At 41.7% G+C, this 25,599-nt stretch overlaps 6 protein-coding genes and 1 long non-coding RNA gene across 19 annotated transcripts; 4 read left to right on the forward strand and 3 right to left on the reverse strand.

The window, feature by feature from the left end:
• The first annotated feature begins 53 nt into the window (after nt 1–53).
• Nucleotides 54–3,856, forward strand: LOC124183399 (cytochrome P450 6k1-like). Its single transcript, XM_046571847.1, has 6 exons — nt 54–155; nt 525–1,192; nt 1,297–1,527; nt 1,623–1,900; nt 2,002–2,191; nt 2,350–3,856. The coding sequence occupies exons 1-6, from the start codon at nt 124–126 to the stop codon at nt 2,523–2,525; spliced, it is 1,575 nt and encodes a 524-aa protein (XP_046427803.1). The 5' UTR covers nt 54–123; the 3' UTR covers nt 2,526–3,856.
• A 178-nt stretch (nt 3,857–4,034) lies between these two features.
• LOC124183411 lies at nt 4,035–18,764 on the reverse strand. 5 transcript variants are annotated; one of them, XR_006870970.1, is made up of 10 exons: nt 17,399–17,505; nt 15,484–16,226; nt 14,769–14,940; nt 14,392–14,666; nt 13,814–13,997; nt 13,629–13,743; nt 13,029–13,152; nt 5,940–6,210; nt 5,595–5,766; nt 4,035–5,525 (listed from the first exon to the last, which is right to left on the reverse strand). It is a non-coding gene; the product is annotated as an uncharacterized LOC124183411 (long non-coding RNA). The 5 variants fall into 5 exon arrangements; XR_006870971.1 differs by lacking the exons at nt 4,035–5,525; nt 5,595–5,766; nt 5,940–6,210; nt 13,029–13,152 and having other exon boundaries at nt 13,598–13,743; nt 15,484–15,929; nt 16,011–16,226; XR_006870972.1 differs by lacking the exons at nt 4,035–5,525; nt 5,595–5,766; nt 5,940–6,210; nt 13,029–13,152; nt 17,399–17,505 and adding an exon at nt 18,647–18,764 and having other exon boundaries at nt 13,598–13,743.
• Nucleotides 7,866–11,725, forward strand: LOC124183401 (G-protein coupled receptor 161-like). The gene is made up of 6 exons (XM_046571850.1): nt 7,866–8,440; nt 8,544–8,740; nt 8,852–8,989; nt 9,067–9,382; nt 9,919–10,164; nt 10,233–11,725. The coding sequence occupies exons 1-6, from the start codon at nt 8,354–8,356 to the stop codon at nt 10,569–10,571; spliced, it is 1,323 nt and encodes a 440-aa protein (XP_046427806.1). The 5' UTR covers nt 7,866–8,353; the 3' UTR covers nt 10,572–11,725.
• On the forward strand, nt 11,190–19,093 carry LOC124183396 (glutathione hydrolase 1 proenzyme-like). 6 transcript variants are annotated; one of them, XM_046571836.1, is made up of 13 exons: nt 11,190–11,395; nt 11,769–12,831; nt 12,917–13,165; nt 13,379–13,602; nt 13,826–14,018; nt 14,094–14,294; nt 14,419–14,668; nt 14,752–14,945; nt 15,568–15,808; nt 15,897–16,977; nt 17,130–17,269; nt 18,130–18,207; nt 18,668–19,093. In XM_046571836.1, exons 2-10 carry the CDS (start codon nt 12,689–12,691, stop codon nt 16,176–16,178), a joined length of 1,977 nt encoding a protein of 658 aa, XP_046427792.1. In that variant the 5' UTR covers nt 11,190–11,395; nt 11,769–12,688; the 3' UTR covers nt 16,179–16,977; nt 17,130–17,269; nt 18,130–18,207; nt 18,668–19,093. The 6 variants fall into 6 exon arrangements, with proteins under 6 accessions (XP_046427792.1, XP_046427791.1, XP_046427790.1 ...); XM_046571835.1 differs by having other exon boundaries at nt 17,130–18,207; XM_046571834.1 differs by having other exon boundaries at nt 18,130–19,093.
• LOC124183410 (nuclear protein 1) lies at nt 19,043–20,199 on the forward strand. Its single transcript, XM_046571867.1, has 2 exons — nt 19,043–19,359; nt 19,725–20,199. Exon 1 carries the CDS (start codon nt 19,092–19,094, stop codon nt 19,314–19,316), a length of 225 nt encoding a protein of 74 aa, XP_046427823.1. The 5' UTR covers nt 19,043–19,091; the 3' UTR covers nt 19,317–19,359; nt 19,725–20,199.
• A 1,397-nt stretch (nt 20,200–21,596) lies between these two features.
• On the reverse strand, nt 21,597–22,499 carry LOC124183409 (cytochrome c oxidase subunit 6A2, mitochondrial-like). The gene is made up of 3 exons (XM_046571866.1): nt 22,353–22,499; nt 22,004–22,158; nt 21,597–21,819 (listed from the first exon to the last, which is right to left on the reverse strand). Exons 1-3 carry the CDS (start codon nt 22,441–22,443, stop codon nt 21,733–21,735), a joined length of 333 nt encoding a protein of 110 aa, XP_046427822.1. The 5' UTR covers nt 22,444–22,499; the 3' UTR covers nt 21,597–21,732.
• A 667-nt stretch (nt 22,500–23,166) lies between these two features.
• On the reverse strand, nt 23,167–24,963 carry LOC124183408 (acyl carrier protein, mitochondrial). 4 transcript variants are annotated; one of them, XM_046571863.1, is made up of 4 exons: nt 24,726–24,959; nt 24,389–24,512; nt 24,218–24,327; nt 23,167–23,515 (listed from the first exon to the last, which is right to left on the reverse strand). In XM_046571863.1, exons 1-4 carry the CDS (start codon nt 24,885–24,887, stop codon nt 23,336–23,338), a joined length of 576 nt encoding a protein of 191 aa, XP_046427819.1. In that variant the 5' UTR covers nt 24,888–24,959; the 3' UTR covers nt 23,167–23,335. The 4 variants fall into 4 exon arrangements, with proteins under 4 accessions (XP_046427819.1, XP_046427818.1, XP_046427817.1 ...); XM_046571862.1 differs by lacking the exon at nt 24,218–24,327 and having other exon boundaries at nt 24,393–24,512; nt 24,726–24,950; XM_046571861.1 differs by lacking the exon at nt 24,389–24,512 and having other exon boundaries at nt 24,218–24,343; nt 24,726–24,943.
• Nucleotides 24,964–25,599: the final 636 nt, after the last annotated feature.

A 25,599-nucleotide genomic window follows, 5' to 3' on the forward strand; every position in this document is an offset into this window, starting at 1 on the left:
TGGCCTCTATTGCAAGGGCAAAGTCTGCTGCAGTCAAGGCAAAGATCAGGCTAAAGAGTCTAGAGTTTAGCTTGTGCAGCTCTTATTATAAAACTTGCTAAGCGATGTGTTCACGTGGAAAATATGCATCGCAGGATAGAGCTTTTTGAAATACGGTAAGTATTTGCTAGCTCTAATGCACAATTAATTTATTATACAATATTTTAGTAACTCCTTCATTGCCAAAAGTTGCCTCTTGCGCTTAGAAGTGTGTAATTTCGAAAAAGACTTACGAAATATCATTAGCGATAGTGATACACAATTAGCGGAACGCTCTAGAAATGTTTTACGTAATAATTGATGTTCTTTACGCAGCATGAATGTGTAAGTCAAGAATGACTAGTCATAAAATAGAATTATGAGTTTTGTTTGCATGACATAAGGAAAATGCAAGTAATTCCTACTCCTTGGTTACTAGAAATAATCTGTATTATTGACAACCCTGTGACCTCCTCATATTCACGATTTGTTAAATGTGATTTCAGTCTTTATCAAGTCATGACGGCGGCAATTCTATCTTGGCTCAGCAACAGCCTTAGCGTTGTTCTTATTGTGGTCGGTATATTTTACGCGTATGCAAAATACAAGCTGAATTACTGGAAGAGACGCGGAGTTCCTTCGCCTCCGACACATTTGATTTTTGGAAATTTCAAAGATGCGGTATTCTTCAAAACGTCACCACCTCAGATCATGGCCAAAATACAGGAGCAGGCCGGAGAGGATACACCCTTTGTTGGGTTTCACATTTTCCACAGACCGTGCTTGATTGTGAAAGATCCTGATCTAATAAGAACCATCTTGATCAAAGACTTCGAGGCATTTCCTAATCGTCATTTTGCTAAACATGCCAAAAGAGATATCCCTGGTTCTCAGAACTTATTTTCCATGAATAATCCGAAGTGGAAATACGTGAGGTCTAAGATAACGCCGATATTAACGTCTGTGAAATTGAAAAAAATGGTACCTCTGATGATTGAAACTGCTCGAGAAATGCTGAAATACATCGATTCACATCCTGCTGATAGTCATTTGAGGAAAGCTATGAAAATGAGAGATACAAGTTCGAAATACACAACTGATATAATTTCTTCGCTAGCTTTCGGAATTCAGACAAACTCGTTTCTGCATCCTGAACCAGAATTTCGAACTCGGGGTAAGTCGGACATGTTAATGTTTCAGAAACGCCTAATTTATACTTTCAAGAACTTTACTATAACAATGAAAGTCTTCAATGACCAAATGAATTTCTTTACACAGGTCGCAAGTTATTTGACATAACTCTACGTCGCACGCTCTCGTTATTCGTAATGTTTTTCTTTTCCGAGCTGTCTGATATGTTGAGAACGTCGATGCTGGGCGAATCTGAAAAATTTTTCAGAGATATTTTCTGGGCCTCTGTACATGCACGAGAAGAATCGGGCAAGCATCGAGGAGACCTCATCGATTCTCTTATACAATTGAAAAATGCCGAGCAGGTGTCCGATTTTGGTGAGTTATCGTATAAGCTAGTTCACATTAAAAAAACACAATATTGCTATGTAAAAGCATTGCAATTAGTGTATTAACAAAGTAAGTTTTTACAGAATTTAGCGGGGATCACCTCTTCGCACAATCGGCAATCTTCTTCGTTGCTGGCCACGAAACTAGCTCACTGACGATGTCGTTCACTCTTTTCGAGTTGGCAAAAAACCCAGAAATACAAAAACGAGCTCGTCAAGATGTCCGGTACCAGTTGAAGAAGCACGGTGTTACACAGGAGGCTTTCCAAGAGATGAAATACCTCAACCAGGTGATATCGGAAACATTACGGATGTACCCACCAGCTCCAATCATAGACAGAGTTGCAGAGAGAGACTATAAGGTAATGGGATTGTCGAATTCTTCGGTAACACGTAAGCATAGTTTAAAAACTGTAAGTATGTCCCCTGATCGCAAAGAGTTATTCCAAGTTTGCTTTCACAGATTCCTGGCAGCGACCTCGTTATCGAAAAGGGAACCCCGGTCTACGTTCCGCTTCTCGGATTGCATTACAACCCTAAATATCATCCAGAACCTTGGAAATTCGACCCGGACAGGTTCAGTGATGAGCGCAAAAAGTCCCTTGTACCCATGACGTATATGCCCTTCGGAGAAGGACCCAGATACTGTGTCGGTAAGTATTTATCATTTAAATAGGTTTACGGATCGATCGTACTGGGATATTGAAATATAAACGTCCAGGATTTATTGCAGCTGGTATTAATAGAATGTTTTTAATTTCGCCTCTATAATGATTTGGTATAACAGTTTCTTCGTTTTTGTATTTTCAAGGTCAGAGGATTGGACAATTGCAATCGCTGATAGGCTTGGGTATGATTCTAAGCGAATACGAAATAAGTTTAAACCCGGATATCGATACGGTCGTAAGTCCGAAATCAATATTTTTGGCACCGTCAAACGACATAAACTTGATATTAAAGAAAGACACTCCGAACGTGTCCAACTAACAGGAATACCGCTTTTCGCGCTATTCGCCATGCATGCAGTCTGCGCTGTGTTCGCCCAAGAGGTTTCGACAACGCCTGTGAACCTGAGGAATTGACCCTACACCAATATTGTACAAATCAGAATCTTGTTCTATCCAACGTATATTATCGTGGGAACAAGTCGAGCCACGCATTGAGTAAAGGCACAAGAAATCTACTCCGCATTTCTACATCAAATACTCGGCACCCTCTTCTATCGCCGAGTTATCAAGCCAAGGATGCGCGCGTCTTCGGCGGCAGCACGTGTACCTACCGTATATTCCTACCCTTGTTCTGTGTGAGAACTGGTGGCGGTGGTATAACGTGGTTCGCCCCTGCCGACTCCACGAGGCCGAGGGTGAAACGGGGCTACGCGGCGTCCGTTTCTCGGGTAGGCGATCTTTCTGCCTATTTTACCAAACATCAAATCTCATATCCTTTAACTCGATTCGCCTACAAGTTTTATCGATAATAATTTCCCACGTCTCGTTGAGTGATCACCTCGGTATAAGTTAATAATTCAAATTGTAAAATACTGTTTGCATATAGTTTTGGTAAAGAGGAGCTAAAAATACGTGCAAAGAAAAGGATATAATATTATACGTTCCGATTCGTATGTATGCATGCTTATTATATATATTTTACTGTTATAGTGATGTAATTTTCATGATTTCTTTTATCTTCCTTTTCCAATATACATAGACTTGGAATTGAAACAGAAAAGCCAGAAACTTAGCGGATGATATTTTTAGACAGAATCACTATATTTTTAATGATCTGATTCAAATCGATACATTTGAATAAGAATCGCAGGAATACTTTTTATCATGTCATGTTGACTCTTCGCGCTGTATGAGAAAACAAATGTTTTGATCCAAAGTTAACTAAAAATTGAAAATGTTTGCCAAACTTCAATCGATGCGGAAAGTTTTCTGTCGTCTATATGCTGAATATATTTATGAGAAGAAAGATTTGATTTAGATATAATACGGGCAACATTTGCCAAATGATGAGAAATTTATATCCGATACCTTGGGAATTCGCTAAGGTTTTGCTGACATTATTATTTGGATTGTCGATCAACAGCGCATACGCACACTGCCGCGGTTGCTTGAAACGTTAGCGAGTGCCTGACCCCAGGCCTTCTTATTAATTTATATCTCACTTCGACATATACCGGGTGTCTCGAGTCGACCTATTCTCAGGCTTGCACGGTTCTTCTATTCGTATACCGTCAAAGAAGCCACCGTACGCACGACAAGAAACAAAGCGTGAATTTTTAACAATTGGTATAAACTATGTACGTGACGCTACTGGGTTGTTAATTTCTTGTTCCCAACATTCTGCTTTTCCTCCGCGCATTTGATTTGAGGCAAAGTCCGAATTCGAATCAATTACGACGTGTTATTTCTCTTCACTGTCAACTGTTATTTCTGTTCACTTCAATGGATGATGAAATTTTTAATTTTTTGAAAAATCATAAAACAAATCATGTGATAAATCGTACGCAGTTATGAAATAAATCAGCTTCACCTTTATTAGGTAATTTATTATATATTTCACTGTGTGATTTTTTATATGAGATATCAGCTTAATATAAGGTATATCGTTTAATAACTGAATTATGATAAAATTTTTGATACGGTCAGATTGCGATGAAATTATAAGACAATCTTCGAACCGAATTCAATAACATATAACTTTGAATTGGCATTATAGACTTATTTAGAGCTCTCATATCAATCATTCTGATGCTTGACTGAACTTTGCATATTCAAAGTATCTCATTGAATTTCGTTACTACGACCGTAGCGAAATTCTCAATTGTCAAGCTCTATTGCTCAAAACTGAATCGTATGCAATTATTGTCAATAATTAAAGCGCTAAAAATAATCGTACACCAGAAGTAGACCAGCGATGTTTGAAGTCGCCTGTTTTGTTAATCATTTTTTAGTGGAATTCCCAAGTTAGAAAATACCTGTAATAAATTTTCAAGAAGTTACTAAGATATGTGAAGTAATAACTGTTTCTACGGAAATCGGCCTATACGGGATCATCACTCTCAGGTGCCCCTTTTTGAATGAGCATCCCCTGGGAAGTCGAACCCAAGGAAATTCCTTATAAATCACGCAACAATTTTGGTGCTCAATCACAGGCACGTGAGCTTCTCCCTTCCTAAATATATATATATATATATATATATATAGTGAATTCAGGGAGCATTGCCTCCAAATTCTGTTAGGCGAAAGTTGACGTATAGGTATACCCATCGACCAACAACAAATGCGGTAGCCAAATGTTATCGAACACATACGGACATTTAAACACGAGACATTACCGCATGTGCACGTAAGATTATTGCTGGGATATCGCAATGCTCTGAATGCAGTGCGATATATAACTTATCCAGGGTGCATGTGCAAGGGAGAAGCCGGGCGACTTGGCCAGACGATCGGGCGTCAGACAAACTCGGGTGCTTTTTATTCCAGTTCCAGAGCGATCGGATTCACAGGGTACCCGGCTGCAAATTGCGTAGAATATCTTCGTTCTTCTCGTCGTTTTACACTCAATTCTGCAATATGTAATTTACCATTAGTAATATCGTATCCTTAGTTCGCTAATTAATTCACCTGCTATCATTAACTAGCTATTTTAGACAGGGAGATATGTATACCACGCAGAGGAATACGAGCCCTGACCCGTCCAGCTCGGCAGATCAATTATTCACTAATCCGCGATATTTCAGGGTTCCAAATATATACGTTTATACGTTTGTTATCCGAATATAGACCCAGGCGCACATTAACAAAGCAATTCCCCTACGTGTGCAGGTTTCAATTATCCAAGGCCACAGCCACGAAATCCTGATGATAAAGCTCGACGGAAGTGATTAGCCAAAGAGTCGAAGCTTAATATCCCATCGTAACGTGAACAGAAGTACGCAGGCATGATTTGATCGTGAAAACGTACTTTTCGAAACTACTGCGATTACACGAAAATGATTATTCCAAACCACAAATTTTCTAGAATGTCTGATATGAAGATACTCACATGCACGGTTTACACGTCCGAAAATATTTTATTGTATAACTGCAGACATCGAGGTTTCAGTGCCAAATTTATCGCGTTCGGTGGTAAACCCCAGGAAAATGAACGACGGCCAGCAAAATCCTTTCATCTTTTTGCTGTTCACTGTTTTTGTCATCAGACAGCGATTCCTATGCTTAGGTACCGCATTAAATACTGTTATTTATCGGACAAGGGTATAAGTAAATGAATGATAGGAGCAATAGCCGGTGAATAAATAAGCAAGCTAGTATAGGACTGTGTCGACAGGGATAATACACATATTGTACAGGTAGAATTGTCGGGGGGGGGGGGGGAGTTTATACATACGTAAATACATTCATCCGTATGTATACGGTGATAAAAGTAGGGTATTGGTATGGCTGGTGAAGAAGACAGGGTCGATTCGTCCAATTCGGTACCGCGAATCAATATATCACACAGTCGACCGCGTGTGCACCTCACAGCTATCCCTGGATCCTCCTTACGTACCTCGTATTACCTACCCACCACATCCCTTGAGTCGTGATATCGTTATTGGCAAATTACGATCAGCGGGGGGAAGACGTTACGGGGGCAAAGAAACCGGGCGAACCGAGCTCTGAAAAAAGAAAGAAGAACATAATATCATACAAGTCTTTTGTATCGTTATTATAGACTTATAGAGCCACGTGCAGTATTCGCCTCCGGGTACATGTGCCTACTCGAGCAGAAGAAATTGGTTTTTTCTGAAAGTCACTAATAAGACTCTCCGCGGTCGTTGTATTCTATATTGCTTGTTGCCGTGGAATAATTAAATACAGATCCTTGCGCATCGGGACCCAAAAGTAAATGGAGTATACTCGTACTATGATCCGCGTATTTCATTTCGTATAAGAGAGAATCACTGGTCGTACATAGAAGGAGAACGCATAATTCTACCAAGACTCTTATCTTACCAGTTTTTATTTTTCTTTTTCAACGAAGTCCTAATATTCCCGAAGACCCCTGCCATGTAAACGGTGTATACCTTGGGCGATATGTATGATCTGGTATATCTAAGAGATTTGAAGATTACAACGGTGTATAGATGACATAGAATGACAAGACAAAAATAAAACATTTCGGTGATCGACATTTATCTGGTATACAGTATGTATACTGGTGTGTACCTGTATTATACTACCGAACTGCATGACGCGGTAACTTTTATTGCTTTTTAATATATGTCTGGACGGTTACGGAGGAGCTACACGGAGAGAAAAATCTGAGAAAAATTACCCTGCTGTTACTAACCGTGATGTAAAAGACACCTAACGCAGTTTTTATTGACGCATGTTACAAAAGTTATGGGTTTTTATGAAAAAAATTACTACCTTGCTTAGAAACTATGTATTTCGGCAGCACAAAATTTAAAATGTGAGAACGCATTTTTCTGATGCAGCACGGTAAAAACTGCATTAGGTGTCTTTTACATCACGATTATAGTAACAGCAGGGTAATTTTTCTCAGATTTTTCTCTCCGTGTAGAGAACTACATCAAACAACATTACGCTTGCAGAACTTAGCTAATCGTATTCCTGTAAACGGTCGCGTCTAGAATACAAAAAGGAAAACCGATAACCAGTTTGTTATACTACAAGGTGTGACACAAGTAGAACTTGCGAGGAAAAGTATGAACTGGGTTTCATCGGTCAACGATGACGAGTAACTAAGATGTTAAAATTTCAATCACCGCCCACCCAGTTTCTTTTTCCATTCTCACTTTTTGCCGCAAATTCTTACGTGCCATTACCTTCTGCGAACTTATTTCGCGAAAAGCCTGCATTAAAATATGACGCAGCTGGAACAACGAACGAGTAATTCCAATCGACCGCTACTACACCGATAATTTCCTTCCATTAGGTACCCAGTAGTCGATTCGAGTCAATTTGCAGTATTGCGCGAGGGTTTAGCAGCAGAAAACACTTTTCCCAATAATTCATCATCCGCGAGGAGTTTCGAAGTGGTTTCCTGACCCGGGGTGGAATCTCGTTTATCGCCGAGGAAAGTGAAATACCTGCAGCCGAGTTCAAGGCAGCATCATGCAGGCAGAAGAGATTCTCCGTGTCTGTGCAAGTTATAGGCCGATAATAGCTGGGTTCATATTGTATGCTTTATAGGGAACGGAGTAAAAGTTGCTTACGTAGTTATAGATACGAGGTATATTACATGCTGCAGGATATTTGAACAATAAGTAACGCATCCATACGTTATACACGTGTTATATGTGTATTTCGTACCTTAACCACACTGCGCACAGATAGGCTGCTCCTCGACCTGCGATGTGCCTAATGGAACCAGCGAGGCTCGAGTAACGAAGTTAAAAGTTATGTCAGTATTGCGCTAACTCACTCCACGTAGGATGCTATATACATATACGCCTGTACCTATCGATGCGTAGATACATATTTATACGTACATCGTCTCGGTAGAATTTAAACAACCTGCATTACATTTATAAATAAACCGAAGCTATTATACCCAGAAGCCGAATGCGCGATAAGAGGAATACTAATTGATAGAACCCTACGGACTGGATCGATACGTACGAAGTCTGGTTCATTAGTAGGAAATCAGAACCTTGGATTTCGGGGAAGAGGTCGAAATGGGATACTCGACTGAAAAGAACCAACACCCGTATTAGGAGTCGAATAAATATGGTTGCAGGTGCCGCGCGTTAAGGTCGATCCCGCAGAGGGTGGTTGATTTTTGGGAGTTGCGGAATGGGCGGATGGCAGCTCGGCGTAATATCGGCGATCGGCCTGATGCTGAACGCGTACATTGTCATCATCGTGATCCTGACTCGGCAGGTACAAAGTTGCAAGGAATATGAGATATAAAGGAATGTGAAGTAATTGTCTGTACTTTTCGATATATGCTTGAAAATCCGCTAATTCTGTATAATTGAGGCAGACTCGAACCCCGGCAAGCGCCGCGACGCCCGCGACGACTGTGCTTCTGGTCCACCTCGGTGCTGTCGAGATCATCCTCTGTCTCGTCATTCTCATCGCATCATCGACGAACGGAGTCCCCTGCGTCCTCCATGGATTCGTACTCGCTCTCCTCCACCCCGTCGCCTTGTGGACTGTAACTGGTCTGAACTGTGACAGGTATATTACGTACAGACCATCCACGCGCCCTTAATCCCCCTTTGATGTTCTGCCTCCTTAATTGCTTTGAAACACGATCATCTGATTCAGTATTATTGAACTTCGTTTCAGGTATTGCGCGATAGCCGCTCCCCTTCACTACGCGGGTTTGGTATCTACGAAGAGGGTTGCTTTCGCCTTGGTTACCGCCTGGTCCGGAATCCTTCTCCTCTGCCTTCCACCCCTCTGTGGCCTCGCGCCACCGTACAGGTCCGCCATTACGAAAGTCCCTTAATTTACGTCCAATTTCAATGATTCGATTGTCTTTCCATATAATGGTTTATAAGGTATGATCCGGGTCTCGGTTGGTGTGTTCCGGACTTGGGAGCGGTCGGCTGGGGGATGGAAGCCACGTGGTACGCCGTCACGTACACTTCTCTTGGTTTGGCCCTTCCAGCCGCCCTCGTGACAGCCTGCAACCTTCGCGTTCTCAGGATTGCCCGGTATCACCGTCATCGCATTGCCAGCGCCATATACCAGGTCACCCTCAGTGCCCAGGTGACGATAACTCACCAACGAAACCCTTTCTCTCTGATGCCTGCAACATGGATGCAGGGCAACGCCGGAGGACCACCCCGATTGCGAAGTCCAGCGACATGCACGGTTAGTTAGTTGTTTTTCTGTCGTACTTAGACGTGAGGCAAGACGAAAGGAACCACCAACTTCTGAACCTTGCAAAATGGAGATGGGGCTCTTCAACTCGTCATCGCATAATTCTACCTATGGTACCATTCGAGTATTAGCTAACGCTAAAACAGGGTTCAGGCCATTCAGCGAAACGTCATCAAACGTTACTCTACGTTAGTAGGCATTTCAGGCAAGCGTTAGCTAACATTAATGTATAGCTATAAAATACTATATTTTGTTGAGAAACTAAAGCTTCAATTTCCCCATTAAAATATATATTCGAAAATATTATATGCGACTATAAATGGCATTTCTACAATTTCCAGGTAATGAATCGATTTGCCAATAAACTTTTCAAAATGCGTTAGGTAACGTTCAAATAACAGTAGTGGGCAAAACAAGCAAACGTTACCAACCGTTATCACTAGAGGTGGGATGCAAAAAGTTGCAAATAAAAAAAAAACCGTTAGCTAATGGTCCCTATCAGCCTTTTTTTCTTCCGCGTTTCGCAGGTGGTCCAGCTGCTTGGCTCATTGTACACGATGTATTTGCCCTACTGCGTGCTGATCGCTTGGAAGGTTTGCATTGGTCAGCAGTCACTCCCAGAGCCGCCAGCCGAAGTCGAAACCTTTGCCGCAACCCTGCTAGCCTGTTCAGCCCCGGTGAATGGTCTCCTCTACGGGTTGAAATCGAGAGCCCTAAGGCACTCGGTGCGAAACTACTTTCGGAAGAAGGCTACCGAGTCGGAGCTGCATCAGGTAGATTCTTGGCAAGTTGTCCTGTACGCACACGTCTTGTTCCTTTCATCATCATCTATGTACTACAGGAAATTCAGGCACGGGTACCGAGCGTAACCGGTTCCAGGCGTCCCTCGATGTCCACGGCGACGACGCATTTTCCCATGTTACTCGCCCATCGGTGTCTGAGCGAGGTTCTTCTTCCTTCGGACGAACAGCAGCGACCTGCTGCTCTGCGGACAGCCACCTCCTGCAACACCCTGGGCATACCAAGCATCCGAGCCAACATATCCGGGGAGGGTAGACAGCTGGGGGATTCGATGGCGAGGACCGAAAGTGGGGTTCCACTCCTGCGGGATCAGGACCAAGGTCTACCTCTCTCGGATCCCAGCAATCAACCGGACCAACGGAGCCCTGAAGAGACTTGAAATACAAAGGAAAATTGATCAATACCGAGAGGATCATCGGATAACTATTACAGGCTGGACAATCGACACATAGTAACTGATGTAAAACGAGTTAAATCAGTCAAGATCACCGTCGATCGGTTACCTACGTCACATACTGGCCGAATTTGCGAAACTATTTTTATACTTTTAAATTAACGAGACGATCTTACTTGAACAGTATTATACATGTATGCTATACGCATAACGCAATACCGAACTGGCATTCGATCTTAGAATAGCTTGGGGGAAAGTCCTTCATACCCGTATCGTAGTTGTGTTGGGATAGAGGAATAGTTGAGCATCGCCAAAAACCACAGTGTGCAGTTATACTCTTGAGTAAACGGATGATAGAGAGAAATTACGTTTAGAATTCAGATATCATACAGGTATGCTTCGTATTTTCACCTAACGTGATTGCCGAAGGGTGCAGGAATACCACTATAGATTTGCAGATCTCATACTGTCCGCACGATTTTATTCCCGATGATCTCCTAAATATCAATTATATTTGCGTGCCAAAGTGTTTACCACATGAGAACTGCGACTGTCCATATTATAGAGCTGGGGGACTTTTCTCCGCGTTATAACTGCGAGTGCCCTAAAACCGGGATATACACAATATAGATATACATTATATATTTTTCTAGATACACAAAAAAAAGGCTGGCCCTTGATAACCACGTTAAAACTCTGCGGCAAAAGTGACATTATACCTATGTATGTACATGTATAACATACATGATAGCGGTAACGTGATATGGGTATTGTAAATATTCCTGTAAATGAGGAGTATAGATGTCAACGTAAGTATATACATATATCATACCTAATATGTATAATAATGCAGCTATATACTCTTAGAGAAACGGTGATAACTGATCGCGAATGTAGAGATTATGTACCTATTCGTATATATTAATCGATAAATCGTACAGTGGAGCGAGTTCAATAGGGTGCAACAGAAATACACATGTTATTAATGAGGTGTTCATCAACGTTATACCTACACCGAATTTTACCTACCTATAGCCGGGAGAAACGAAAGAGAGTTGGAGTTGAATTAAAAAAAAAACAATATATCCCACTGATAAAAACGAAATATATCATGTACGCACAGAGAAAAATACTGATGATATTCTGAATAAATACAACCATTTGATGACGTGTGATTGGCAGAAAACGAGTGTCACCGTCTCTTAGATTGCCTGTAGTGAAGAGAATATGTATGTACCTAATTCCGCGTGAACACGATTGACGGGTCCGAAAGGGCCACTCGAGAGTCGAGTCCCTCTGTCGGCTGATGATGATTGCTTACTCGATCCACCGTGACGCCGGTGAAGAGTAACGTCCTCAAAACAATGAACGTGAAAGAGATACTTCGATTCTTATATTCTTGGCATAGCTCCATCCCCCAACTTTGCCGACGGTACGTGCAACACCCTGGATGAAAAGCTAATATTCCGTCATCTGCACGTTCCTGTCGACAACTTTCTCTGGCAATAAGTGTGACGAGCAAAAAGTGAGGTAAGAGGATGGAGAAAAGGGGGAGCTGAATGTACGTCGATGGTGGCAAAGTACCGCGGATGAGAACAAGCACCACTTTGCCTTTGAAATTAGCTACATCGAATTCGAGCGATACCTTGGCGATAGAACAGGCGTACACATTCGGTGTCGAGGAAATTAATTCAGAACGAACGCAGCCGATACAATTCCACCATTACGGAATCTAGCCACGTATTTCATTTTGGGGATGTCGCAGTGAACTTTGCCAAGTGTTTAATGCCCCCATTTATCTCAAGTGTCTGATAATTTTCACACCCATTATGGTGTTCAATTTACACATTCAGGTGAAAATTGGTCCTCCTTTCACTTTATTCCCAAAGATCCAAGTCTTCTGGGACATTTATATCGATATTTCGAGGTATCGTGACTTCTCGAGGCGCAAGCCTCGACAGAGGAGGGAACATCGTGCTCCACCGCTTATCGATCGGCTGGTACGTAGTCGAAGCCTGCGTAAGGGAGGGTTGTAGAAGGAAACGTGCGGTGCAACCCTACCGTACTCTCCATCCACATGTTACTCAAAAAAGTAGTAACGGATGGGATCTTGGGGCAGTTCAGGGACTGGTTCCCTACTCGCTCGGAGGAGAACCGAACAAAGGTCACCGTTAGTTTCCCAAGTCCATTCGTGCAGAGAAAACTTTCCTCGGATTGTCAACGCCGACGATGAAAACCGAGATAAGTGAGTACAGCTAATTCCGAAAGCCGAAAGTAAGGTAATGCGAAGAGAATTATTATGACTACAGCTGTATTGGCCTTTATTGCAGATCCGTCAACTGTAGCTGGAGCTATCATATCGTCTTGACAACCTTGATTGCCGTCATTCTAATCGGGACCATCGCAACAGTTACGTTTTCCCGTACCATTTCAGTAGCTCACCTAATCCAGACACCAAAGACCGCGACACTCCATCCTCCTGATCCACTGGATCAACAGCCTCCTTCGTGGAGTAAGCTTAGAGTTTTTCGACGTGGCGCTGTTTGCGTCGATGGACAGCAATGCGCTGTAACAGGCAGGTGAGCATTCGTTAGAAGAATGCATTAGAAGTATATCATCGTTATACTTGTATTTGCAATTTTGTTCTCAAGACGAAAGATGAGGTAGCATGTTCAAGGATCAAATATCATTTCCGTTTCATCTAATTCCATACTTTATATGTATATTTTATACATGCATATGGATACATCTAAAGTTCTCAGATTCTTTTAGTCAAAATTCTTTGTCTATAGGTCGATTCTAAAACGGAACGGATCGGCAGTGGACGCAGCAATAGCAGCGATGATCTGCAACGGTCTGATAAACATGCAGAGCATGGGGTTCGGTGGTGGTTTCCTGATGACAATATATCAAAGGTCGAGCCAACAAGCAGCAACCCTCGACGCCCGTGAATGCGCACCTCGTGCTGCCGATTCCGACACTTACAATGGTCACCCGGCTCTTGCATCGCAGATTGGTAAGTCAAAGTTGGTACGCGCTTACTCCGCATTATTTGACGAATGCTTGGTGACGATTATGGAACGTAGTGTCCAGTGGTCCTGGAAATGTCCTTGAATTTTGCTTGTCCTGGAAACTATCCTTGAATTTTTCTTGCGTCCTGGAAATATTTCATTTTTAATGTCCTTGCATTCGTTACGGATTTTTTACTGGATACCATGATGCACCACCGTAACATCCAGGTCCTCTGGCTATACCCGTTCCCGGAGAATTGGCCGGATACTGGACCGTCCATCAACGCTTCGGCCGGCTGCCTTGGGCCGAGCTCTTCGAGCCAAGTATCAAGATCTGCGAGGCCGGCTACAATCTGACCAAAGTCCAATACGACTCGCTCGGCATGAACAGCGAGGCCATCTACACAGATCCCAGTTTGAGGTATCGATGAACAATTAACCACCTTCTCATTATTTGTTCACTTGGAACTTCTTGAACCTGAGCGACTGATCCTAGGTCATGGTTCGTGGACGAAAACACAGGTGCCTTTCAGCCCCCTGGCACCATAATTCGCCCGACTAAGTTATGCGAAACGATGCGACTAATCGCGGCTACAAACGCTACTGAATTTTACAACGGAAGTCTGGGTAGACTTTTTATCGAGGACATCAGGAGACGGGGGAGCATTTTGGATCAAGAAGACCTCGCGATGTATAGGTTTGTTGCAATTATGCAGTGAGATTCTAGGCTACGCATTTCACGTAACCAATTTAATTCGACTTGTTACTAGCGAATAGCCTTTAGATCAACTTACAGCTGATCCTCAGGATTTACGTATCAGGGCCAAATGGATATCACCGATAACGACGAGGCTTTCTACTGGAGAAACGCTTTACACTATTGGACCACCCGGAAGCGGTTCGATCCTCGCCTTCATTCTCAACGTCCTCGATGGATACGATTTCAGTCCCTCAAGCATGGCGACCCCACAGGCGACTTTGACGACCCATCACCGTATCATCGAGGCTTTCAAGTACGCGTACGCTTTGCGTACCGAACTTGCAGACCCCACCTACGTTGACTTATCAACTGTAAATATATGAGGATCAAGTCGTTACCAATGGTCCTGGTTCCAACGCAGACTCTTCGTAATATTAGCGCTTGGCTCTTTCAGCTACTCCATAATCTGACCTCCAGAAATTTTGCTGACGAGGTGAGACGACGAATAAATGATCACAGAACTTCGAACGATCCTCGTCATTATGGGGAACACGCGCCGGGTAACAACGGAGATCATGGTACTGCTCACGTAGCAATATTAGCCCCTGACGGTGACGCCGTGTCCGTGACGAGCAGCGTCAACCTTTAGTAAGTAAGTGATTATACTGAATTATTATAAGGAACAAGATTAATTCTGGAAGACGAAAAACATTATAAACAGCAAATTCAAAAATCAATTCCTGAGCTTCAAGATTTCTGCATCTGGAAAAATTAACTTGGGCACGTTGTATCTTCGAGACCATCACTGTAAAAGCGAAGTCATATTAGACTTTTCTCTCCCTCGTACGATCATCTAGTGGCGGCTATTTTTACATTTTTATAAAACCAACGAAAAGGATATTTCCCAGAGGGAATTCCGATAGATGGCAAGTTATTGCCCTAATTATAATAGTCCAATACGCTTTTGCTCTTAGAATAATCGTTACTAATTTATGAAAAAACGTGCTTTTCGCCGGATTAAAAAAAAAGAAATGTAAAAATATCCGCCACTAGATAATCAAACGAAGGAGAAAAAAGTCCAATATGACTTCGCTCTTACGGTGATGATTTCAAAGACACAGCGTGCCAAAGTTTATTTTTCCAGATGCACACATCTTGAGTTTCATAATGAATTCTTTAGTTATACCAACGCAACTCTTAGTAGAGCAATTGAATTTCCACCGAACACCCCAGCATTGTTCACCTAATCTGGTCATTGCCGTTCCTCCAGTTTTGGTAGCGGTGTCGTAAGTGAGCGAACCGGGATCCTGACAAGCAGCAGCATGGACGATTTTGGTGTGTCATCGCGAAGAAGCTACTTCGGGCTTCCGGCTAGCCACAACAACCGAATCGAGCCTGGTAAAAGGCCGCTCTCTTCGATGTCGCCTAGCATAATCGTCGACGCGCATGGCGACGTTCGAATGGTGGTGGGAGCTGCAGGCGGGACAAAAATCACCACAGCGGTTGCATACGTGAGTCCGAACTTGTTATTCAGATACGCGGGAAACTTCCTCTAGGGTATCGCATGAGGTTGTCATTGGGATGTAAACGTTGAGTCAGATGTTCTTGACGGTGCAGGTGATCGCGAGGCACCTGTGGATCAAAGAGACGATTAAAGAGGCAGTTGACGCGGCGCGGATCCATCACCAGCTCATTCCTATGGAGGTATCCTACGAGTACGGTGTTCCCAAGTCTCTGGTCGACGGCCTGCATGCCATGGGACACGAGACATCAAGGTACCGCGACCGCGGAAGTGTCGTGTGTGCAATTGTACGTGTAAACGGCACGGTCTACGCTAATGCCGATTACCGCAAGGGTGGCGAGGTGTATGGTATCGATTGACGAAGGTGCAAATCAGGCAAAGTGAAACGTAGTTCCAATTCCGATTCTCTGAAACATACCATTTACAGAACTATAATACATATATGTAGACCTCAGGTGAACCACAATTTACATTTCCACAACTGTTTTCGCCCTTTTTTCTGTATAGACTTAACACGAATAAGACCGAATAATTTTGCAGCGTGTCAACAGAATCAGACGCTTGCTACGAAATGCAAAGAATATACTGCTTAGTTTTAGTTTGTTCTAATAACGAACGAATACGTTATGTCGGAACCTCGGTCTGCAATATAATGATATTTTTATATACATCGAAAGAAACTCTTGAGCAAATCTCGTTCTTCGTATCTCTCAGAGGATAATTTATGTACGCGATCGTAGCCACGCGAAATCAAGTGCATAATAAGTCGTGAAAAGATACTATGAACTTTACACCTTATATTTTACATTCGTGTTGACGTATAACGATACTGTATCATTCGAATGTACGTATCGTGTATACAAAAACATTGCAACGTCAAACAGATATATTTAATTTCGCAAACACGTGGAAGCTCCAACCAAGGAGTGCAGCAAGTAACAATATTACAATATTCTGCATGGCTTGCAAATGTATCGAGATAGTAATTATAAGATTTGCCTTTTTCTTCTTTTTACAAATTTCTCTCACGACATTATGCGCAAGTTATCAAACTCATATCAACTTCATATTGTGCAGCTGCACTTGACGTATGTATACTGCAGCGTATCCGTTATACGCCGCATTAAAATATATATTACTCGTCTATTTGTCAACTAGGTGAGTATCAACGTCGAATAGTTTTGAGTCATGTATTCAAACATAGACATGTTTGGACAATTTTTTTTCCCACCTGTATTTACGTATCAGTCATCTGAAAAAATATCATTCTCTCTTTATTTCTCGCACAATCGGATCACAAACGATGTCAGAGTCGTCTGCACGCTATCTCTGCCAATATCTTCAACCTTTCAATCAATCTATCAATTGATTCGACCTACGCATGTTATTCATACGCAAGTATAATCAACCTGCAGGTGAATTTAGAAGTCGTAGAACGTTTGGCAACAAGGTATGTGCGATTCATATTTACATATGTACAGAATGTACGACAAAGATTATTCTGGGTTGTAATTGGTTCACCTAAGTAAGAAACGTTATCGCTTAGCGATTAGGTGGCATAGATATAAATATTCTATACCTGTGTTCGTTGAAACTGTGGTGGAATAGTTGTCAATATAGCCGATGCGTAGATATGCCTAGACGGGTCGTAGATATCGAAACTTCTGTACAAATATCAGGTGTAACCGTTTTCACGAAAAAAATGAACTGCCCATTAGTAGTATAAGCTATTTTAAGCTCACGCGAAGAACGTGCGGCCAAATATTATTTTTTTTTATTATTCATACGGAGGTATGAAATGAGTTCAAATTTATATGGTCAAGGAGACAACTGTTCAACCATTGACACAGCTGGTTGAAAATTAGACGCAAAAGAATCCTTGCTCATTTTCAAGAATTTTATACACGTGTAGAATCGATTCGTGACTCATTATTTTTTATCTGCCTGCTTTGACACATTATTATTGCCTGTGTGACGGTTCGATGGGAAATTCAAGACTTCTTTTTTTTTCAAAAGAAAGGTACGTAAGAAATAAGAAGCGTAATTTTCCGTAATTAAAAATAAGTGATTACAACACTGCATTTTTCATATCATTGAATAATACTCGCAGTATCAAGTATAAGTAAACAATATGGAACTATGGAAATTGTTTGCATAGGATTAAATCTATAAAGATATGCAACTAATCTAAAATTAGACTCCGTAGCAACTTACAATTGAAAGACAAACATATCGTACATTCGAGATTAAAAGATTTGAAAGAAAAGTGGGGTCCAACGTTGATTAGATGTATACATGTTTACATTCAAGTCTGAGAACAAGAACAACAGCAACCAAAACAGGATGATACTATCATCATCAAGCTGGAGAGAGGAATCGAATACTTGTGTATGTACATATATACATATGCGTCTGAGATATCGACGGGCTAATTAATTTACGAGAAATCAGTGACATTCTAGCGTATCTTAATCTGCGTCAAATATAGATATAGCGATGATGAAAAACGATATTCTATTCGATCGGTAAATAAGCTGCCTGCATTCAATTTGCGCATTGTGGCATAATCGTGAGCAATATATGCGCTCTGATTAGCATCAATAAAATTAAAAAATAACACAACTCGAGCAAATGGTTAAAATCTATAACATCCAGACCTCGAAGGTTTCACGAAATTTTGTATTTTTAAAAATTCTAACGCTACCCGTTGACCTAGATCAATAATATTAGGCGAGCATGGCTCCGCTAATCCACCCAGAGTGGAGTACCTCTTCATCGCTAGCCTAATTTTTAGATTTTCATTTCACGTGCAAAATAAATTAATTACTTTTGCGTAAAATGCATACAGCTGGTGTATAATTGTTGCTTCCCATGAAAACTGGACCTATGTATAATGGATTCGAGCAAAATCGCATACGCCAAGGCGCGCCTCACGCCCAGCACCGCTTCTGGGCGAAGAGCTGTGGATGTTGACAATGGTTCATGCGCGAGGCGATGACGCGGTCCAATGGGAGATCGAGGTTGCGGCTGAAAGGCAAAAAACACGTTTGTGTTGGTGGTGTATATAATAAGACAGGAAACCGGGGGAACGACGCAGTATCGAGCGGATCGTCCGTGAAGGTAGAAGCGGCGATAGAAAAGCGCATCGACAACGAATAAAACAAAATATCAAGAAGATAAATTTTTCTCCTGTTTGCATTAAATTGCAAAATCAATACTACGCACGATATACTTCGCATCTAAAACCCGAAATAAAACTTTATAATCGAGCAATGTCCGAGCAGCATTTCGACAAGTACGAACACTTCAACTACGATCACGACAAGCATATATTTACTGGGCACAGCGGTAAACAGAGAAGTAAACGAGAAGTAGCCGACCATACAAACCACTTCGATCCGAGCGGCCATTCCAGAAAGATTCTCACCAAACTGATCAACACCGAACACAACAAGAGGGTCCCGGTTAAGGCTGCATCTCCGACTACCAAGGTCTAGTCGCTCTCTGATCTTGAAATTCCATCTCCGAAATCGTCAACGGGTGAGTTTCCTTAACCTGAAACAATTTTTATGTTATAATGAATTTTCATTTGAAACGCGTCGCGCATTACGGCGATACGTAAATAACAGAGGAAACTACTCAATGCGCATTTACATATGCACGCGCACACACACGCACACACGCACGCACGCACACATATTCATATAATCGGAACCGGTACGCAGAGGATATGCGCGTACCGATCATTCGAGAAGCCAACTTGCTCGGCGCTTGCATTTTGAATTCGTTGAACGTTCGTTCGACCGTGAAACGATGCAGCGGCCGGCTTATCATCTAGTTTGAAAATTCTTCCGGAATCTTATAGAATTCGATATTCTTACCTGGTACATTCTTGTTTCCCGCAGACAGCCCTGGCGTTACCATGTTGCCAGCTCAAAACAGTGAAGCCATCCAGGCGAGATGCAGCTGCTGCATATCCGTCGTCGCGTCGTGCAGTTAACGGTGCTTCAATGGAATAAGGGGGAAAAAAAATATATATACACATGCCGTAAAAAACAAGGTGTTTTGGCAACCGTTTTAACAACCTAGCTGCGTATTCGTTGCTGGCAATGTTGTCGATCTCGGATATTCAAGAATATACAACTTCATTAATTATCTTATAATAATAATAATACATGCATTTTCTCACATTATATACTTGATACAACACTTACGCACTACACATTATTGATTACATTTATTGTTAGCGTGTTAAGATTAAAAGTAACATTTTTTTTATATATACTTGAAGCGTAATAAATGCTGTAGTTTAGATCTCGAATGAAAAGGTAAAAAAAATTATAAAAATAAGTATAGTGTAGGCTATAACGATGATCTAGACTAAAAAAAAGTCAAAATAAAATTATAAATACGTGCTCACGTAAAGAAATCAAAACCCTGTATTCATACATCGGTCCGTTACCTCACACCTTCAGGTATACCTGGCCTCTCGCACATCCTACATTATTATTATAATCATTATAGAAGTGCCTCGAGAGTATTCTTAAAATTATTGTTTTGGATACGTATATATACTTTTATTTTAAGATTGCATGTGCCTTGTGCGTCGGAATAACAACAGGCCACCGGTGTGCTGGCTGAAAGGTCGTTTAACTTCGGCACGGTAATAGCTTGCCCCTGTATAAGTATACTGTCTCGACAAGATGCCTCGTTCTTGGGTGCTATACACGTGCAGTTCGGCCTCGGTCGCGCTCAGATGGAAGGATAAAGAAACAAGTGTACTGCGTCGTGGCCTCTAACAAACCGGCAGATCCCCCGCCGCTCTACTCCGCCTTCGCGACGACTGTATACATGTGCAAGCGCAATACAGGTCACCAATCGCGTAGGCATATCTACATACATTCGTCGGATGGAGGCACACACACAAAGGCACCTGTTCGCACAACTCAGAACCTTGGATCCTTGATCCGTTTACCGGTTATCGCTTGACGATGACATTAGCTTGAAGGGGGGATTGTCGATGACGAATAAAGAATGTCATGTGGCCGTCGTTTTTCTTATAAAAATGCGGCAAATTCAGAAGAATAAAAGACATCCGCTGGAACAGTCGGTCAATCTGTAACGTCGGTAGGTCGTAACTAACGTACCGACAGTGTACTACATTACCGGCAGCCAGTACGTGTGTATAGATGATCAACTGACATTCCGGAAAAATTGTTTTTGCTTTTTTTTTTAACCTCGCCCGTTGCAAGATAAATAACGTAACGTTACAGACTAACAATAAATTGTGGTTAACGTCTTCATTCACAAACTAGTACGATGAGAGTACTAGGATTGATTAGATCAACATGAAATGTTGCTGTATTCAAAGGTAGATCGTTGCGAATTTTGTAATATAATTGCATGCTGTATAAGGTGAGCCATACTAAACAGCATACTTTAAGGATTTTCAACTCGTGTATATTACTCTAGTTCTAGTATTATTGTATATAAATTATTTCATCGCACCAATTGCAATTTAATAAACACTAATTTTGAGAAAGTTTAAACGCGAAACCATTCGTTTGTTGGAAAATATGCTATATGAAACTGTGGATTCTAAAATTTCTTGTTTCATATATGCTAATGTAAAATTTAACCAGATATACTACGTTCCTGCTAATTATTCAAACAATTTGATTAATAACGTGAAGGTGAAAATCTCGAGAAGTGTAACGAATTACAGAAAACGATAATGGTGTATGCTGGAAATTTTAATAACCAAACGACGCAGGAAATCGAAGTTGAACTTGTTTTTTTTGTTTTATTTCACTTCAGAAAATACCTAGAGATAATTATACAGTGTGTCGTTCAGTACATCACAAGCTAAACATTATGAACTATGTTCATTGAAGCAATTTCATTTTCTCTGCTTCAATGTTCATCCTCGTACCCTGTGGGAAGGGCGTTCTTGTGTGGATTGTGGAAGAAACTATGATTTCCGTCACCCCATGGGAAAGGCTGTAAATTGAAATGGGAAATGAGTCTTTATGCCGACAGTCGACACAGCTGTGAGAATTCATCCAATACTTTGTCAAGGTATCGATGAAACAATGCATGTATCAAATATTTATAGTTTTCCATTAAAATCTCATAATGCATTCAATTCATGTCAAGAAATGTACGTTTGGTGACTGTAGCTAACCTTGTTCCGGATACAGAGGTATTCGTAGGGAACGAATTCTGGACGTGGCTGGTTGTGAGCCTCCTGGTGCTTGAGATAGTTGTATATGCTGCATACAATGATCGAGGGGAAGGCGACGAAGTATGAAATATTCTTCCAGAGTTTAACCGTCTCCGCTGAACGAAATAACAACCAGTAATTACAAATGGTTATATAACAAATCGTTCGCAACTACTGCTGTTGCTGGTGCTGCTGCTGCCGTAGCTTACTACATTACTCTAACCCAGAATAAGTGATTCGAAGCCACAAGAAAAAAAATACGTGTTCTGAATCTATTTGAAGCAGACTGTTAAATTGAATCAAAACTTACGTCCGTGTCCTGTCACGGCAGAGCCCCCCGTAAAATTATGTCCAGTGGAATACTTCCTCAACGAGGCGATAACCACCCGTGACGCCGCCATCTTTATTTCTGCAACTCTTAACGGGTTGACCACGAAGTTACTCCACCATAGAGCTTGAGTGCTATGCGAAACTCGGATCATCAAACGCGGTGCACTTCAGGTAGTTCCGATGATGCGCCGCGGATAGGTTGGTACCGTTATCGTTATTATTCGTCACGTTAGGTTCGGTGTCCACAGCGCTCTTCTGGTGGCCGTGAGCTAAAACTTTAAAAAGGGCTGAAACTCTGATTAAAATTTTATCGAAACGTGAAATAAATAATTGATGTGCTCCAACACGTATGGAAAACACTATTATTCGTAAACTCCGCTTTACAGTCAAGTGAAGTTCTAGTACGTCAATTATTTACTTCACGTTTCAATCAAATTTGAATCAGACTTTCAGCCCTTTTAAAAGTTTCGACTCACGGCCACCAGTCAGTCGCTGCGGACACCTAGCACGACGAATTATGTATATCGAATACTATCGATTTTCTTCAAATAGCCAACGTTCAATGGCGGTACATTCAAACGAACTGATGATCAAAAAATATACTACATTCAACAGAGAATATATATTTTATCAGTTTATTTTTGTTGTGATTAGATTTTCCAAACATTAGATCTTGCAGACGAGACAACATCAGGCTGGTAGGATGTTACTTTAGTCTAAGGTTTACTATCCACGTATCCATTCGAGATTAAAATTTCAGTAGTTAGATGAATGAATGAATGAAGTGTTTTTTCTAAATTATAAAGTCGCAATTTATTTTATTTATATAACGGCCATTATTCTATATACAGGATCAGCACAACGCTCGTGTAAGCAGCGGCCATTTGAAGGTAGATCGCGACGAGCGCAATGACTAAACTAGGTGATAATTGCCAAATGCAAGGCAGGTAAAAGTGCAGCTTATTATTCATATACATCTTCTTTGTCTGCAATGTACCGTACAATTTCCGCCGGCTTTGTCAATCTCTCCGCATCCCTGTCGGGGATTTCAAAACCAAACTCATCCTCCATAGCCATTATCACCTCCACATGATCCAGTGAATCCAAACCAAGGTCTTCTATGAAATGGGAATTCAAATCCAACTGCAAATAAATGTAATCCTTACTAAACAGAATAAATTACCTCTGTTGTTTTATTTTCCGTTTCCAGAGCAAAACTACAAAACTTGGACACCACGAAGCAAGCAAGGTGTTTGCCAGTTTTTACTGTCCTCGTCGAGGGTTGAGTGACAAACAGGAGAGCGAATTTTTGAGTATAGGAAGGCCCAAAATCCAATGGAGAAAATGAATACCAATACTGTTTCATCTTTAAATTTCCAGCGATCTAATCTCGCCTGTAAGCCACTACCCAAGGCACAAGGTGACTGTGAAACCTGAGAATTGAAATATCTTAGCTTTTCTAGACTAGTAGAATCATGACTTAAATTGTAAATAGCGACGAACTTTCAAAAACTGATCAAGAAAGTAAAGCAATACGGTTTAAATGAATTAGTATTCTTTATACAATTGTGTCGATATCAAACAAGTAAAGTACATATGTTCGTCGCTTTCAGCAAATAGTAGGTGAAATCTATTTTGTCAAGTCATCAAAGAGAATTCTGATGAAAACGTGCTACCAGTTCCAATAACTGCGACAAGAGGGAGGATAATGCAAAAGTGAGTTGAGATTGGAAAAAAAAAATCTGATTAAGGTAAATCCAAGTCTCCAACATGTAAACATTTCCTAAAAGTTCCAAGTTCTCAGATCTCACAGTGACCTACAGACACTATTTAAGGCAGGAGTACCTTGGCATGGTCAATTTTGTCATAGAGTTTGAGAACGAGGATGACACGTTCGCGTATAAGCTCGAGCGTCATGGGTGCCTTGGCGCTGTAGTGGCGCACCTGGTTTGCCCGTGGTGCTGTTGGATTCTGTGAAACAGAGAAAAGAATGAAGATTGAATAGAAGCGTGATATTAACCTTATCTGCCGATATCTTGTCGTAGGCGGCAACGACTTTTAGGACACGTTCCTCTATCTGCTTTATCGACTGCTTCTGAGACGTGGTCGAGTAGCACAGCATTGGCCGAACAGGTTTCACCTGAGTTGTTTAGAATCGTGATTGAATAGAATCATGATCTAGCGATATACCTCGGGATTTCGAGCTTTGTTATTACATAACTACGGAGCAGCGGAGGCAGGCATATCTCTAGTCAATCGTGGCCCGAGTACCGGGCAATTGCGGCTCCCCGTGCTCCGTCGTCGTCGTCGTCGTCGTCGAGCTCGTGTTGTAATGTAAATGGAAGAGAATTACCTGAGGTAAGATACTCCGTGAGCGGTCCTCCGTCGCCGTGAGCGACGCCCGGTGATTAACGGAGAATGTCATCGCGGTCCGACGGATCCCCGAGCGAGAAACGTTACCCAACACCCCGGCATTTCTCGTTACAAGACGGACGAGACCCCCGAGAGACGCCATTGTCGTTCCCAAGTGGAAGGAAAACTTGTGAAAACTCGCGAGAGTCGCGAGCGAATCAACTAACACGATTCAGGAGGTCGCTAGCAGCCGACACGCGATAGTCGATTGCTTATCGAGATTGTACCCGCGGGAATTTTGATGTTTTCGAATTACTTGTGGACGCTTGTGGTATCATTAAATTACTTTTTGACTTTAATTACGTTCTCTCTTCAATATTTCAAGCCTGTATTGCCACGTTGTACAATTGACAGCAATAATCCTAGAGAAAATTTTTTCACGTGTTCAATTACACAATTCCCACGAATATAATTCGACATATTGAAAGGAACATTTCATTCCGTTAATAAATTCTCCCGCTAGAGAAAGACGCAATCAAAGCACCGTGCCTCTGACATGAGGGCTCATCGCACTTTCGGTGAAGGTTTATAAGAATAATTAAGAGACGTGAATTAGTATCTCGATTGACGATAAGATTATCCTTAGTCTTCATTGAGATATTGAGAGTTACGTTAATTCTCTTTTGTAATCGAGAACTGAAGAAACATCATGATAAACCCCGGCGAAGTGGGATCATCTACAAGCCGAAAGAGGCGGCTTATTTATCAAAGACCAAACATCGATTGTCTTGTCAGGCAAAACTGACCTGACCGTAGATGGCTCGCAGCACGCAAGAAACGAGAGATGTTGTTTTGAGTATGAGGCTGAAGTTAGT

Source organism: Neodiprion fabricii, chromosome 5 (assembly GCF_021155785.1).
Source record: "Neodiprion fabricii isolate iyNeoFabr1 chromosome 5, iyNeoFabr1.1, whole genome shotgun sequence".
Classification (NCBI taxonomy): Eukaryota; Metazoa; Arthropoda; class Insecta; order Hymenoptera; family Diprionidae; genus Neodiprion; species Neodiprion fabricii.

Excerpts from the sequence above, each read along its gene's own strand:
- LOC124183401 (XM_046571850.1), top strand. The coding sequence starts at position 8,354 with ATGGGCGGATGGCAGCTCGGCGTAATATCGGCGATCGGCCTGATGCTG. Across the intron at positions 8,990-9,066 it reads GGCCTCGCGCCACCGTACAG|GTATGATCCGGGTCTCGGTT; the intron begins GTCCGCCATTAC and ends ATGGTTTATAAG. Across the intron at positions 10,165-10,232 it reads CCGAGTCGGAGCTGCATCAG|GAAATTCAGGCACGGGTACC; the intron begins GTAGATTCTTGG and ends TATGTACTACAG.
- LOC124183396 (XM_046571835.1), top strand. The coding sequence starts at position 12,689 with ATGGGATCTTGGGGCAGTTCAGGGACTGGTTCCCTACTCGCTCGGAGG. Across the intron at positions 13,603-13,825 it reads GGCTCTTGCATCGCAGATTG|GTCCTCTGGCTATACCCGTT; the intron begins GTAAGTCAAAGT and ends CGTAACATCCAG. Across the intron at positions 14,946-15,567 it reads ACGAGCAGCGTCAACCTTTA|TTTTGGTAGCGGTGTCGTAA; the intron begins GTAAGTAAGTGA and ends CCGTTCCTCCAG.
- LOC124183409 (XM_046571866.1), bottom strand. The coding sequence starts at position 22,443 with ATGGCGGCGTCACGGGTGGTTATCGCCTCGTTGAGGAAGTATTCCACT. Across the intron at positions 22,159-22,352 it reads TGCCGTGACAGGACACGGAC|CGGAGACGGTTAAACTCTGG; the intron begins GTAAGTTTTGAT and ends TATTTCGTTCAG. Across the intron at positions 21,820-22,003 it reads ACCTCTGTATCCGGAACAAG|CCTTTCCCATGGGGTGACGG; the intron begins GTTAGCTACAGT and ends TTCAATTTACAG.
- LOC124183410 (XM_046571867.1), top strand. The coding sequence starts at position 19,092 with ATGTCCGAGCAGCATTTCGACAAGTACGAACACTTCAACTACGATCAC.
- LOC124183408 (XM_046571863.1), bottom strand. The coding sequence starts at position 24,887 with ATGGCGTCTCTCGGGGGTCTCGTCCGTCTTGTAACGAGAAATGCCGGG. Across the intron at positions 24,328-24,388 it reads GATATCGGCAGATAAGGTTA|GGGCAAACCAGGTGCGCCAC; the intron begins ATATCACGCTTC and ends CAACAGCACCAC. Across the intron at positions 23,516-24,217 it reads ACAAAATTGACCATGCCAAG|TTGGATTTGAATTCCCATTT; the intron begins GTACTCCTGCCT and ends ATTTATTTGCAG.
- LOC124183399 (XM_046571847.1), top strand. The coding sequence starts at position 124 with ATGCATCGCAGGATAGAGCTTTTTGAAATACG. Across the intron at positions 156-524 it reads ATAGAGCTTTTTGAAATACG|TCTTTATCAAGTCATGACGG; the intron begins GTAAGTATTTGC and ends ATGTGATTTCAG. Across the intron at positions 2,192-2,349 it reads AGGACCCAGATACTGTGTCG|GTCAGAGGATTGGACAATTG; the intron begins GTAAGTATTTAT and ends TGTATTTTCAAG.